General features: G+C 53.5%; 6 protein-coding genes across 6 annotated transcripts; 2 read left to right on the forward strand and 4 right to left on the reverse strand.

The window, feature by feature from the left end:
• Window positions 1–1392: 1392 nt before the first annotated feature.
• SCP_0700740 (Aorsin) lies at window positions 1393–3781 on the forward strand (the record flags this gene model as incomplete). Its single annotated transcript, XM_027760006.1, has 9 exons — window positions 1393–2046; window positions 2102–2216; window positions 2277–2384; window positions 2452–2580; window positions 2633–2749; window positions 2817–2932; window positions 2994–3367; window positions 3417–3564; window positions 3617–3781. The coding sequence occupies 9 exons, from the start codon at window positions 1393–1395 to the stop codon at window positions 3779–3781; spliced, it is 1926 nt and encodes a 641-aa protein (XP_027615807.1).
• Window positions 3782–4283: 502 nt separating this feature from the next.
• On the reverse strand, window positions 4284–6178 carry SCP_0700750 (hypothetical protein; the record flags this gene model as incomplete). Its single annotated transcript, XM_027760007.1, has 3 exons — window positions 4284–4504; window positions 4558–5742; window positions 5791–6178. The coding sequence occupies 3 exons, from the start codon at window positions 6176–6178 to the stop codon at window positions 4284–4286; spliced, it is 1794 nt and encodes a 597-aa protein (XP_027615808.1).
• A 319-nt stretch (window positions 6179–6497) lies between these two features.
• SCP_0700760 (hypothetical protein) lies at window positions 6498–8024 on the reverse strand (the record flags this gene model as incomplete). Its single annotated transcript, XM_027760008.1, has 7 exons — window positions 6498–6695; window positions 6747–6788; window positions 6851–6957; window positions 7014–7691; window positions 7744–7749; window positions 7808–7821; window positions 7900–8024. 7 exons carry the CDS (start codon window positions 8022–8024, stop codon window positions 6498–6500), a joined length of 1170 nt encoding a protein of 389 aa, XP_027615809.1.
• Window positions 8025–8322: 298 nt separating this feature from the next.
• SCP_0700770 (hypothetical protein) lies at window positions 8323–9751 on the reverse strand (the record flags this gene model as incomplete). The annotated part of the gene is made up of 7 exons (XM_027760009.1): window positions 8323–8713; window positions 8766–8857; window positions 8906–9001; window positions 9060–9157; window positions 9208–9391; window positions 9442–9476; window positions 9529–9751. 7 exons carry the CDS (start codon window positions 9749–9751, stop codon window positions 8323–8325), a joined length of 1119 nt encoding a protein of 372 aa, XP_027615810.1.
• A 1121-nt stretch (window positions 9752–10872) lies between these two features.
• Window positions 10873–12332, reverse strand: SCP_0700780 (Phospho-2-dehydro-3-deoxyheptonate aldolase, tyrosine-inhibited; the record flags this gene model as incomplete). Its single annotated transcript, XM_027760010.1, has 7 exons — window positions 10873–11021; window positions 11072–11204; window positions 11255–11320; window positions 11373–11492; window positions 11541–12036; window positions 12087–12179; window positions 12229–12332. The coding sequence occupies 7 exons, from the start codon at window positions 12330–12332 to the stop codon at window positions 10873–10875; spliced, it is 1161 nt and encodes a 386-aa protein (XP_027615811.1).
• A 325-nt stretch (window positions 12333–12657) lies between these two features.
• SCP_0700790 (Mitochondrial import inner membrane translocase subunit TIM9) lies at window positions 12658–13124 on the forward strand (the record flags this gene model as incomplete). Its single annotated transcript, XM_027760011.1, has 4 exons — window positions 12658–12723; window positions 12780–12875; window positions 12957–13038; window positions 13096–13124. 4 exons carry the CDS (start codon window positions 12658–12660, stop codon window positions 13122–13124), a joined length of 273 nt encoding a protein of 90 aa, XP_027615812.1.
• Window positions 13125–13253: the final 129 nt, after the last annotated feature.

Genomic DNA, 13253 nt, shown 5'->3' on the forward strand with positions numbered 1-13253 from the left:
TATATCACTAGTATCGGTCGCTAGGACACTGACGGTGGACGTGTAGTGGAGTTACTAGGGTACGCGTGGCGATGTGCCACCACCGACATACGCTTTTGATGCACCACCATCACAGCATTGATCGTGTTGATGGGACGACAGATACGTGGCTTACCGTGCGCGACGGTCGCATGCCACCTGATTGAATAATACAAGAGTGATGTCGAAGATATCACTTATATAACTTTACTACACCGTACGGGGTGTAGGCAGATGTGCCTGCCCTTGGCGCGACCGCATCGACGTTTCATCAATATGAGTGGTATAATGCCCACTATCGTACACATGCTGCTGTGGTCAATTATCTGTCAGCGATGCTGCCGCACAATGGCTGCTATATGTGGCACAGCGGTGGAAGGAGAAGGGTGATAGCCGCGTGGCCGCCTGAGAATACCATGCGGGCGAATGACTCAGTACACAATCCTTCTGAAGGGTGCTGTCAGATTCCAACCCCCAACAGCTGGGATATCAAGCGGTCCACGGGGTGTCTCGATACTCGTACCTATACAGATGGCAAGAACCTCCGGCAGCGAAAGAAACAGATTCCATGGAATGCAGATTCGCGAGCTTCAACGTCGAAGCCGCGGCTCGCGAATCTGCTTTAACCGTACATGAGCATTGCTCATTCTCCCCACTGGCATGTAGTATTACAAGGTTGGTCAAGAGTACATCGAGTCCATTGAAGCCGTTATCGAGTCACGGTGAAAAGGCGATCGCTGCCGTTGCAGAAAGTACTGGGATTTTATACTTCCTTACTGAAGAACCACATTAACCCTTTGATAATGCAGATATTCTTAACTCGCCGAAGCATGCAAATAACAGCATACACATGTCAGGGTCTGAAGAATCCCGGCCGCATTTGAGATAGCATTTCTGGGTCATGTTGAGTCATGCATGTCGTGGCTTGATCACAAGCGCGTCCACGCTGGGACGAGTTCTATCCATGACACCAGATACAGCAGCAGCAGAGCTAGTTCTCAGGCTGAGGTGGTCTGACATACAGTATCAAAAACACGGGCTACAGGGCTAATCCGCATCCGCATGGTCCCCACAAGAAATACACTGGCAGACAGCACAAGGATGACCGGGACACGAGATTTGTTGGTTCTCCAGCAAACGATATCCGGGAGAATGATCATATCTCCTACGTAACGGCCGAAACAAGATCGAGATTGGATACGGGAGAGAAGCAGGCCTAAGCGGGCCTGCAACGGAACATCAACTTCCAGCATATGGCTCCAAGTTCTTCCCACTGGACTCGGACACCGCGCGATCTGATCAGTCTTTCAGAATAATTATAAGGACAAAGTACTTCGAGATGCCCTCCCTCCTATCCTCCGGGTCTCCTCTAGAATGAAGTTCGCCGCTCCCTTTCTCACCGCCGTCACGTCGGCGTTCTTCGTGGGGGGTGGCTCTGCGTTCTCCCCCCGCGTTGTTCATGAGTCCCGTCGCTCACTCCCCCATGGTCTCGCTGCTGTCCGCCGTGCCAACCCCGACGTTGTGCTTCCTTTCCGCGTCGGTCTCGCACAGTCCAACCTGGAGACTCTGGACGCCTACCTCATGGATGTGTCCCATCCTGAGTCTCCGAACTACGGGAAACACTGGAACGCAGGTAAGATTGCCCAGACTTTCAGGCCCTCGAAGGAGTCTGTCGATACCGTTCGTGCCTGGCTCGTCGACGGCGGAATTGATGCGCAAAGGGTGAAGCTGAGCGGAAGCGGGGGATGGCTCGTTGCGAACGTGACCATCGCAGAAGCGGAAAGCCTCCTGGGCACCGAATACTACGTGTATCAGTACGAGGACGACGTGAAGGAGCACATCGGGTGCCACGAGAAGTACCACCTTCCGGAACATGTCTCCAAGCACGTCGAGATCGTTACCCCGACTCTGCACTTCGATAAAACAATGCGATCCAAACGAACGACAAAGAAGAGAACTGATTCCGTGAAGAACATGGGCAAGCCGGGTGCTTCGGCGATCTTCCCCAAAACCACAGGGATTGTCAAGGTTGGGACCTCTCACTACCTAGCTGTTGCAGGGCCGCTTGCTCAATGTATCAAAGACTATTTGGACTGAGCTTGCGGACTGTGACTTGCAAATTGTTCCCGATTGTCTCCGGGCTTTGTATCAATATGTGTACGAACCTATAGCACCTGAGAAAAATTCGTACGGTATCGGTGAGTTACTTGTTCTTTAACGCATGCTTGCCCAAGGCTCTGACGATGACATTGTCGCAGCTGAGTACACGCCTCAAGCATTGGTATACAGCGATCTCGACCTGTTCTTCACGAATTATTCTGCAGGCCAAGTGGGTGAGCGTCCGATTGTACAAGGCATCGATGGAGGTGCGTTCCTTCTTCGCCTGGAAAGGCTTCTCGCATACCATCTATGGTTATCTCACGTGACCCTTAGGATACATTCAAACGACGTATGCGGGCTTTGATTACAACGGCGAGTCGAACCTTGACTTCCAGTATTCCATGTCGCTCGTAGGAAAGAACCAGCAGTTGACTTTGTACCAGGTTGGAGACGATGTTGAGGGTGAGCATCATTTTCGGTCGATCGATCATTTATCTAAGCCCAGTGTTGTCAGGTGGTTCATACAATAATCTCCTCGACGCCCTCGACGGCAGTTATTGCACCTACGAGGGAGGTGACGACCCAGATTTTGATGGTATCTATCCTGACCCGTACGGCGGAGGATACGAAGGTGCGATACCTGGGGCCATTTGAAGTGCTTTCGACTTCCTGTTAAACCGTTCATCCTCTTTCTTCAGGTCAGGAGGATTGCGGCACTATCAAACCTGCCTATGTTATCTCCACCTCTTACGGTGGACCGGAAGCGGACTACACCACCGCCTACATGGAAAGACAGTGCTATGAGTACGGCAAGGTGAGTCTCCGTGTTTATGAGCCACTGTATCGACTCGACTGAATACTAACTGCTGACGCAGCTCGGCCTCATGGGCGTGACTATCCTCTATGCATCGGGTGATGACGGTGTGGCAACCTTCAACGATGTTTGTCTCGAGTCGGATGGCAGCCAAGCTGTGGGCGGGCCCATCTTCAACCCCGACTTCCCTGCGACATGCCCATACGTTACCGCCGTCGGTGCCACACAGGTCGTTTCTGGTAAATCGGTGTGGGAGTCGGAGAGCGCCTGCGAAGATGTAATCTACTCCGGCGGAGGCTTCTCCAACGTCTTCGCCATCCCAGACTGGCAGAAATCCGCCGTGGACCACTACCTCACAGAGTACCCTCCCCCGTACCCCACGAACATTTGGAACGCCACGGGCTCGCGAGCATACCCTGATCTTGCAGCTAACGGGTGATACACACCTTTTCACCCAAAGATGGTTGCTAATGCTGCATTCCAGCGCCAACTACGTCATCGCAGTTCAGGGCGAGTTTTTCCTCGTGTACGGCACCTCTGCCGCGTCGCCCGTTGTTGGCTCCATCCTCACAAGCGTGAACGACGCTCGCCTTGCGGTCGGCAAGAGCTCTATTGGGTTCATCAACCCCGTCGTACGTTACACCCGCCACTGTCGACCATCGTTGACCGATATTGGTTTTGTAGATCTACACCCCGTCGTTCATGGCGGCGTTCCACGACATCACAAACGGGACGAACCCCGGCTGCGGCACCGTAGGCTTCTACTCGCAGCCCGGCTGGGACCCCGTCGCCGGTGTCGGCACGCCGAATTTTGCTGCATTGCTTGGAGAGTGGCTCGCGCTGCCGTGAGTTAGTTTGCTGTGCGTAAGTTGCTGTTCCACTGTCGCTCTTTCGTGGCCATTTGCTCTCGCTCGACCATTCCCGGAGACAGAAGCAGACACGTAATTACGTATGTAAATCATTCAAGGAACTTTCGGGAATATTCAGCAGTCTTTATCATTGCAATGTTCTTTAACGTGACGGATAATGCCTAGGTAGATATACCTGACCAATGCATGACCACTGGGTAACTGCTATGGAAAAGGATGAGTGTGATAAATACCTTCCGTATGCCAGGTGGTAGGTTACTCAGATCCAGAAGAACTCAATGATTTCAGCTGTAACCTAACTCAAGGCTCGCTCGGGAAGAGCACTTCGCTCGTATAGCTACGTTCGATCACAGCTGCGCAACATGTCGTTCAAATTATTATCTCAGAATTGGTCCATGCCAGACCCACAAACCCTCAGCCTACCCCATTTCTAGCCCAAGGAGACGGGGAAAGCACACGGGGACCTACTCATCTTCGAACATCTAAAACATGGGCCTGCTCTGCATGAACCTGTTCAAAACCTCGCGGTCCATGAGGTGCAGCTGGGGCCCGCTTTCAGGCGTATGGCGGAGGAGCTCCTCCAGTTCCTGCACGGCGTCCTCGGACGGCGCAGGGCGCCCCTCTGCGGTCGTGATGCGCACGAAGCTGCGGACGTCGTGGATCTCCCATCCCCCGGCAACCCAGGGCAGATCCTGGGCTGCTTCTGGGAGCATGTTCACTCAATTACAACACACTACAGAGCAAGCATTTACTGACCTTCCGACTTGCGAGCCGTCGGAACGAGACGCAGAAAGCACCAGTTTTTATTCTGCTTGAACATGTTCGTCTGGAAGAGAAACGCCCAGCCGGGCTCCGCCGCACGAAACACGTTCACAGAGAGCGCGGGCACTGCGACGACGCTCCGCGCTCCCCACGGCACATCTGGCGCTCGGGGGCGAGAGGTGGGGACGGCCTCGAACAACAGGCCGGCGTCCACGGAGGAGATGGAAAACGGGGTGCTCCAGATGCTGCGGAGCACCTCGGCGAGCGCGTCTACCACGCCAGCGGGCGTGAAGAGCGCGAGGGAGCACCCGCACATGGATCGTATAGTTTCGTTGTTCGTCATGAACGTGAACGCGATGGGGAATGGCGGCGGTTCTGCGGCGCACAGGAGCGCAGGGTGCATCAGCGCTTCTAATTTGTAGAACAGCTGCGGCTCCTTGCGCAGGAGGTCATATAGGTCTTCGGGAGTGACGGATGTACAACCCATAAGGACGAGACGTTTCAGCCCCGGAGCGGCGGTGAGAATTTCGCGCACTGTGTCAGTCGTAATCTGTGCATTGAATGAGAGGTTAAGTGACTCGAGCCCCGGTAGCTGGGAGGCGACGCGGACTGCCTGCTCCGAGGAAAGAGCAAAGTCGGTGAGATCAACAGAAGTCGTCTCCTTCATCTCGGTGAGCACCTTGACCAGCAACTGGACAGCATTGTCCGGGAACGGAGACTTGGCGATTAGTAGGGACTTTGTGTCAGCCAGCTTCCCTGGCAGCCAAAGTATGTTCTCAATCGTGTCGCCCTTCTCGAGAGCATAGTCGAAAGCCTGAGGGAAGGTCAATGCGGCGAGCGACGGGATCGGTGCCTCCTCTGCCGGCTCTGTACTGGTGCTCGTGGAGTCGGTGATGTCGCCAGTAGGACGTTCTATCGCCTCGCTTTGATACTCATCAGGCCATGCTTCGGCCAGCATGTCCAACGTGACCATCTTTTCGCCATCGAGCAGGGCTATGATTTTCAAGACAATCTCTTCAATCTGTCTGCTATACTCAGGATCCTCTGATTGGGTTGGTACAGGATAATAAGCCCGCATATACTGCTCCCCGGAGAGGGGTGTGCTAGTAGACAGCGCGAAGCAATACGCGGGATTCCCCGGGTCTGTCACATCGATGACAGAGATCCCGTCATTATTGTCTGTCTGAGTTCAGCCGAGAGCCGCTAAAAAGGGAACAGAACACCCACCGCCGTCCCAGCTACCCATGCTGGCGCGCAGCAGACTATGATGGAACGTGACGCCGCTGGAATATGCATCCTCTGCAACGGTAAGATCGACATCCCAGCTCACACCAAGGAGGTAAGCGGTGAAGGGACATGGGACGTTGATGATCTCTGGCTGCTCCTGGTAGTGACCATACTTACCGTCGATGTTGCGGATCTCGGCGCGCACAATCTCTGCGTTCTCCTTCTGCCTCACCAGTGTGAGAAGGCGGTATGTAGCGAGCAGGGGAAGGCGGCCGTAGCACCACTGGTGGTGATAGGCCGCGATGCAGCGGTACTTGGGTGGCGAATGTGGAGGACTTCCGTGAGGTCGTACACGAGCGATCGCGAAGGCTTGGTGTCTCTGACCCATATCCTAGTAAATATACTTTCGAAGGATCTGTTCAGAACTTCAATATCGGGAAGACGAGTGACAAAGAGGGATAGGTGAAGGTTTGTGGACGTCGCCTTCTATACTCAGGGGACCCTCAATCGAAAACCCCTGTGCATCCATAAATGTTGCAACGTTTTCTGCCAGAGAGGCAGCGGCCCGACAGCACGACAACACATCGCATCCATTTAGAAAACTTAATACATGATTTGACTCGCTGACATCATGGATAAACCGGTGACCCTGGTAAGTCGTATCTAAAGTAATACACTTTGATTTACTCTGGCGCACCTGTGCTCCCTCAGTTCTCCTCCTTCACTTGCTTGAGCTGCTCTTCCTTCTCCTTTGCAGCCGCCTGATTTACATGCTCTTCGGCGAAATTCCAGACAGCGAGTTCTGTCTCACGGGCACATGTGCCTACCTCTCCGGCGAGGTACTTTGCGAAGCTGTCCGGCGCAAAGAGCAGCTTGGACACCCCCTTGTCCTCTCCGTCCAGCTCCTGTTCGAAGATGTGGAATTGAATTCTACAATCAAAATAAAATGTGCTTACATCACGGGAGAAACAGTCTGGATCTTCATCTTCAACGGGAGGCTGAAGTCATAAAACCCGGAAATGTCACACAGACCAATCCTGAAGGCTGAAATAACACTCACAGCGCCTTTTGCGGTCACTATAATCGGAAGGTTATTTGGCGGATCGTAAGTGAACCCGAAACGACCGTCCTGGTCAGGCTCCACAGAAATATGGACTTCCCAGCTCGCTGCAGCGGTAGCACTCCATGAGCAACAAGCTCTTCTGCAGACTGTTTCCACTCACCACCAAGATCGTAATCCATTTTGATTGCGATCTTGTCATTCTCACACTCTCCCTTGCTGACGTTGCGACCTGTCTCTAGACCCCACACGTCGCCAAGGATTACTTCATCGTCCTGTTTGATTTCACAGGATATGCCGTCGCCAAACTCGTGCGTAATCGCCCTCTTCCTGCGCTTGCTGCAGGCGACGACCTGCATGATCGCACTGTTATTCCTATGGCGGCAAATATCCCACCACTCCCACCACCCTTTGAGGTCCTTGTTCTTGTCTGGCTCAGGTGGGGGGTTGACGCCGTACTTCTTGATCTGGCGATTGCGCCCCTCCTTTGGGGAGTACATCACGACGTTCGTGCAGACGTCGGCACGGTGCAGATGCATTCCAGACCATCCGAAGGTGAAGAGCACGAAGCGGTAGAGGTTCGCAAACGTGAAGGTGAGCGGAAGCCGCGCGACGCGGTAGACACCTTCGAAGTGGGCGAGCTGGAAGTGCAGTTGTATGTATGTCGGGGAGGGCGCTGGGAGGACGGTGTACGGGTCCACAGGGCGTTTGGATTTCCCCTTCTTCGGACGCTTCCCGACAGTCACACCGCAGGCTGCAGCAATGTCTTCATGCCCTGTGAAGTCGGGTCTGGGGGCACTACTGATAGGAGCTGCAGGTGCACTGTCGGTGAACGACATGTCTGTACAGAGGAAAGGGTGGAACTTCCATCGATACAGCGTTGGAAAGCTTACCTGGAACTACCAGTTAGGCCATGGGAAACTTGTAGGAATATGGGTGCTATCGATATTATCAAACGCCTAGCAATGCATCTTCTCAAGGAAGTTCTTCTGGTGCCTCCACACTACTCTCGCCATAGCTCTTGGCTTTGTAGGTGGAGTGCTTCTTACCTGTACTTGAATTGACAATTCCTTCGGAGTGGTTTGGACTTGAAGTTGAAGCTTGAAGAGGCGAAGACGACTGGCAAGGGTGAACACGACAGTACAGCGAGTGCGATTTCTTCGAGGGGATACATCCGCGGCTTTGCTCAGGAATTTATTCCTTTGTGGACACGTCTGCCGCGGTGTCTCTATAGACATATGAAACACGATCTCAACGGTCGACCCAGATAAACGAGCGCATCGACGGATAATCGTATAATGTACATTGCGCTCCGATAACAATAACCTTGCTTCAGGGAGACATTAGCAAACAAACTAGTAGATCGAAAGCACACTTAAATAGTACAGATCCAATGTAATCCGAACAGGCCAAGCCAGCAGATCAGCGCATCATACATCTAGTCAAGAAAACCACGGAGAGACTTCAAAGCTTCACTGCCGATATTGACGGGTAAAGTCGGTCTCCGTATCGACAGTGATCGTGACGCCTATGTCCGCCTTGTCGATGGGAGCAGTGGGCGAGGAGAAGATGCCCTCCTTGCCCTCGACGAGGCTGCTGTGGCCGTCCGTGTCGCCAACCCAGTCTTGCTCCTTGCCCTCGGCGAGCGGCACAGTGTACGTCGCGGGCACCTGGTGTATCGTGAGCACGGGGTTCGAGGTGACGCCGGCGACGTTGCGATTCGTGGAGATGACGTGAGTCGTGCCGCCGGAGCGTGTCGGGCGCGACGAGGAGCTGACGGCGAAGGTGCCACCGGACGCTAGAGAGCCGCGCACAGAGAGGATGATGCGGAGGGTCATCGTGGTGGTGAGGACTGCAGTCATGCTGGGGAAATGTCAGGTCTGCAACAGTAATACCATTTGCATGAAACACCCACCTCGTCACGATGGTGCGAATGGGATCTTCTGGACCGGTGGGGGTGATGATGAACCAGAAGGGCATATTAACCATGTTGACCAGCCAGATGGCCTGCGTTGTATCAGCACGCAGCCATCACAAGCGGTCTCGTTGACTTACTCCATACAGGTTGAGGCCATCGCGGAGCATTAGTTTCCAGTACGAAATTGGCTTAATGTTCAACGACTGGAACGACCGGTTCAACGCAAGAGCAAACTAATGCAAACAATAATTCGTCAGAAGTAGAGCGTCTTCTCACTGGCTTCGTACGCACCGAGGCAGTGTAGAGTAAGGTGGCGGAGAGCCAGTACACGCCCACCCACTTGTGCTTCGGCTCAGCGATGCAGCCCTGCCCCACCTGCAGCGGAGTGACTTCGAACCCAGTCAGACTTGCCCCAAATAGACATTCTTGAGAAGCACACCTTGGTAGAATCCACAGCAAACAGCGGTGACTACGACTTGCAAGAGAAGAAGTGTACTCATGCCACCGAGCACTGCCCGATTTTTCTCGTAGATGGCGTGAATACGAATTACATGCACGAGCGAGCATACAGCGAGTAGGACCGCTGTGAGAATGGGCTCGACGAGGTAGAAACTTTGGCAGCGCTATTCAAACAATAAGATCTCAGCCCACATAAAAATACAGAGCTGCCTACCGCCAACGAGAACGAAGTGTCGAAGAACGCGACACCTGGGCGACTGGTAAGGAAATGACCAGAGCGCGGAGAATCTACGCAACGCACCGACAGCAGTAAATTCAATCGGCATGTATACACGCATGACGTGATAGAAGATCTTGAGCAAAGGCCATTCGCGAGTCCTTAAGAGCCGCCATGTTCGTGGGGTAAGAACGAGTGTGTCCCAGGCCGCGACTGTGAGAGTACAGACGAAGAAGTACTTCTGAGCGGAGAGGTGCGTCGGTAGATCGAGGGAAGGCGGGAGCTGGTAGGGATTGGAGTCGGCCATGGTCGTCGCGGGGAGATGGAAGGAGAGAGAGGCGACGAGCAAGAGGCGATGATGGGACAGGAACAGCAATTATAAGGCGCTGCTGCAGTAGAAAGCGTCTAATTGATGATCATTTCTGATGCACCGTCTGTCTCACCTGAACTCGTCCGGACATCACCCCGTCCTCATCTCCGACTCCAGGTAACCCTTGCGCTTTGCCGAGCGGGCCGTCGGGCATGTCCAAGCTGGTCGTCGCCGTTCTGCTCGTCGTTAGCGACGAATGGAACGCGACCAAAGGGCCGCCGGAAGCATTCCGGAGGTTAGTACACGTGCTCCGCTACGGAACGCCCACCGCTGTACATACTGTCGACCTTCGTCAAACTCTGTAGCCCCATCTGTCATCTTTGCCAGCTTCCCAAACACTAACAACACAGCCTGTTCAATGCTCAGCGATGGCTCAACGGATATAGTTCCCGGAATACCTCCTGATCACAGATACTCCGGCGCATCCAACTGAACTCGGCCAGTGGAGACTGGACCTCAGCTCCTTCGGCGTTCCTCGAGCCAGATCGTTATCAGCTCGCGATGGATGGAGTCCCTGGCCTGACATCTTCTCCCAGCTCAAGCGCTGAAGAAGAAGCATTTCAGGCACAGTGCTTGCACGTAAGTTAACGAACACAGCTCTCTCATCGTACTCTGGAATACCTCGCTTGAAGTGACATGGCCTTTCAGAAGATCACAGAGGCGGCGCCCGTCCCACACATGCGGCCACCGAACTTCTGCTCTTAGATATCTGAGCCTTCGCCGGCCAGCTTCCATACTCATGCACGCACCCCACGACAGCATACAGATCAGTGAACCCAGGCTTGTGGAACCACAAGTTCGAAATGTTCAATTCCGTTAGATTCTCATAGTCATGCGGTAACAGTAAGTTGGAGTCTTCCGATGACCTCGTACCGCGGTTCTCGGAGCAGGAACAGTCGAAGCGTCGACGCCAATGCCATATTGCAGTTATTCACCCACGTGTCAGCAAGAATTGAGTCTGCATGTCGCCCAAACTGCGGGGAATGATCCAAATTACGTTAGTACAACATCTACGGATACATTTGTTCTAACCAAGATACTTAGGAAATAGGCTGGCCTCACGCCTGCGCACCATTGACACCATTGACCTGGGATGGAGTGGCGTCGAGGCCTCTTACTCTTTTATAAATCAGCTCCCTCCTGCCTCGTACACCTTCCCGTAGTCGATTCAGCACCGGCACCGTCTGCTCCCATGAGAGACACGCGTCTAGGCGCAGCTATGTTAGACAATACAGAACGAATGCGTGAAGCGCGTACCTGTAACGGATTGGCCATATTTCAGGCCCGAAGGGCCTGACACTGGAATGTCCTGTCGGCCCTCGACGAGATTCGACTCAATCATCACGCCCATGATCATGAGGGATGTGTCGCCGGATACCAGTTGTTTTGCCTACACAGAGATGAGAAAATGAGGTAACCCGCTAAATTCACCACGCTCACGATGTCATCTGCGACCTCAATTTGTTTTCGGTGCTGCTTTGAGCTGTTTCCATGGCTGCAATCAATCTGACGAAACATTGACACGGTTTTAGACAAGTCAAACAAGTATACGAGTTACCATGATTCGCTGGGCAAAGCCTGCCTTCGCCAGTTTTTCACCACAATCGTGCACGTACTCCGCAGAATAGTTCGGCCCCTGCGATCCTCCCCGCAGGATAACATGAACGTCAGGGTTGCCCTACAAAATGTTCAGTTCCAGAAAGGACGATGACGAAACTATCCTCACCTCTGTCTCGACAATACTGCTCAGACCGCCCTTGCCGACGCTTAGGAAAACATGCGGCCGACTTGCAGCGCGGCAAGCATCAATGGCAATGCCGACACTTCCGTCAGTCGAGTTTTTGAAGCCGGTGGGCATGGACAACGCAGACGTGAGTTCTCGGTGAACCTGTGATTCCGTCGTCCGAGCACCGATGGCTCCCCACGAGACGAGATCAGCGGTGTACTGCGGGCTGATAGTGTCCAGGAATTCGCAACCCGCAGGGAGTCCCATTTTCGCGATATCTAAGAGGAGGGTCCGTGCAATGCGGAGTCCGCGGTTGATCTGGAAACTGCCGTTCATGTCGGGGTCGTTGATGAGGCCCTTCCAGCCGACTGTCGTCCGAGGCTTCTCAAAGTATACGCGCATGATGATATGCAAGTCGTCCTTGACTTCAGCGGCATACTCACGGAGCTTGCGAGCATACTCGAGGGCGGACTCAACATTATGGATAGAGCATGGTCTGCGAAACCGTTCGGAATATGATCTTGACGTCTCAAGAGTGGAACCCACCCTACGACCACCAGCAGTCGGTCATCATTTGAGTGCAGTATATCCTCGGTTGCTTTTCGGCCCTCGAGAACGGTCTGGGCAGCGGCAAGGGTCCTATTATGAACGGTCAATAGAATAAAACGCAGAGACTGGTGCAGCATACAGCGGAAGGTCCTCCTGCAAAATTTGAGGGGGGATCAGCGGCCTGATGGCCTTCACGCGTCGATCATCCAGCTTAGTGAGAGCGTCTTTGATAGAGATGGCCATGTCCGAGGTAGACACTAGAATGTGTGTAGGGTGAGTGTGCGGAGATGAAGAACGGGACGAAGATGAGAAGTTTATATACGCACTCGTTGCACCACAGCTGTATTTGAATCTTCGTAATCTCCGTGTTCGTACGAGGGGTCGGGACGTGCAGAAGCGAAATCCGATACGAGCCGGCCTGGGAGTCGAGTCACAAGCAGTGAATTGGAGGAAGATTTTTGGCCCAAATTTGGACGTGCACTCCCCGGAGCGCTCGGAGCACGTGGGACGCGTTGCCCGAAGACCGTCACTTTGTCCTCCAGCGTTCTTCTCTCTTTGCATCTCAGCCATGGACTTTTCACAGATGAACGCGGCCGAGCAGGCCCATATGTCCAAGGTAATTGAGAAGAAGCAGGTTCGTGACCATCGAAACGATTCCACGAACGTTGCTTAGTTTGACGCACGATGCAGATGCAAGACTTTCTGCGCATGTACTCAAATCTCGTGGAGCGATGCTTCAATTCATGTTGCAACGACTTCACCAGCAAGGCACTGTCATCAAAAGAGGCGCGTATCTGTGTCCATTTCTCCGGCGGTCTGGATGTCGAAAGCAGTGTCAGTTGACGCTCATATCCTCCGATTTCACAGGAGCAATGCGTGAATAACTGCACAGACAAGTTTCTGAAGCACTCGGAGCGGGTGGGTGCTCGCTTTGCGGAACACAATGCCGGTGCGCTGCATCTGCGCATCAGTGAAATTTCGTTTTGTACTGATAGCACCTATGCAGAGGCAATGGGCTCAGCGCCTATGAAGTAGCCGCTGTTCGACTCTCCGTTTTTTCGCATATACACTCGTTATCGTATCTTCATGCTAATGCGTATTTATCTGCAATGCCACATCATTCTGTTCACCCAACTCCATGCTTGACACTTCATGAAGCAGTCG

This window comes from Sparassis crispa (genome assembly GCF_003851025.1).
Source record: "Sparassis crispa DNA, contig_000006F, whole genome shotgun sequence".
Classification (NCBI taxonomy): Eukaryota; Fungi; Basidiomycota; class Agaricomycetes; order Polyporales; family Sparassidaceae; genus Sparassis; species Sparassis crispa.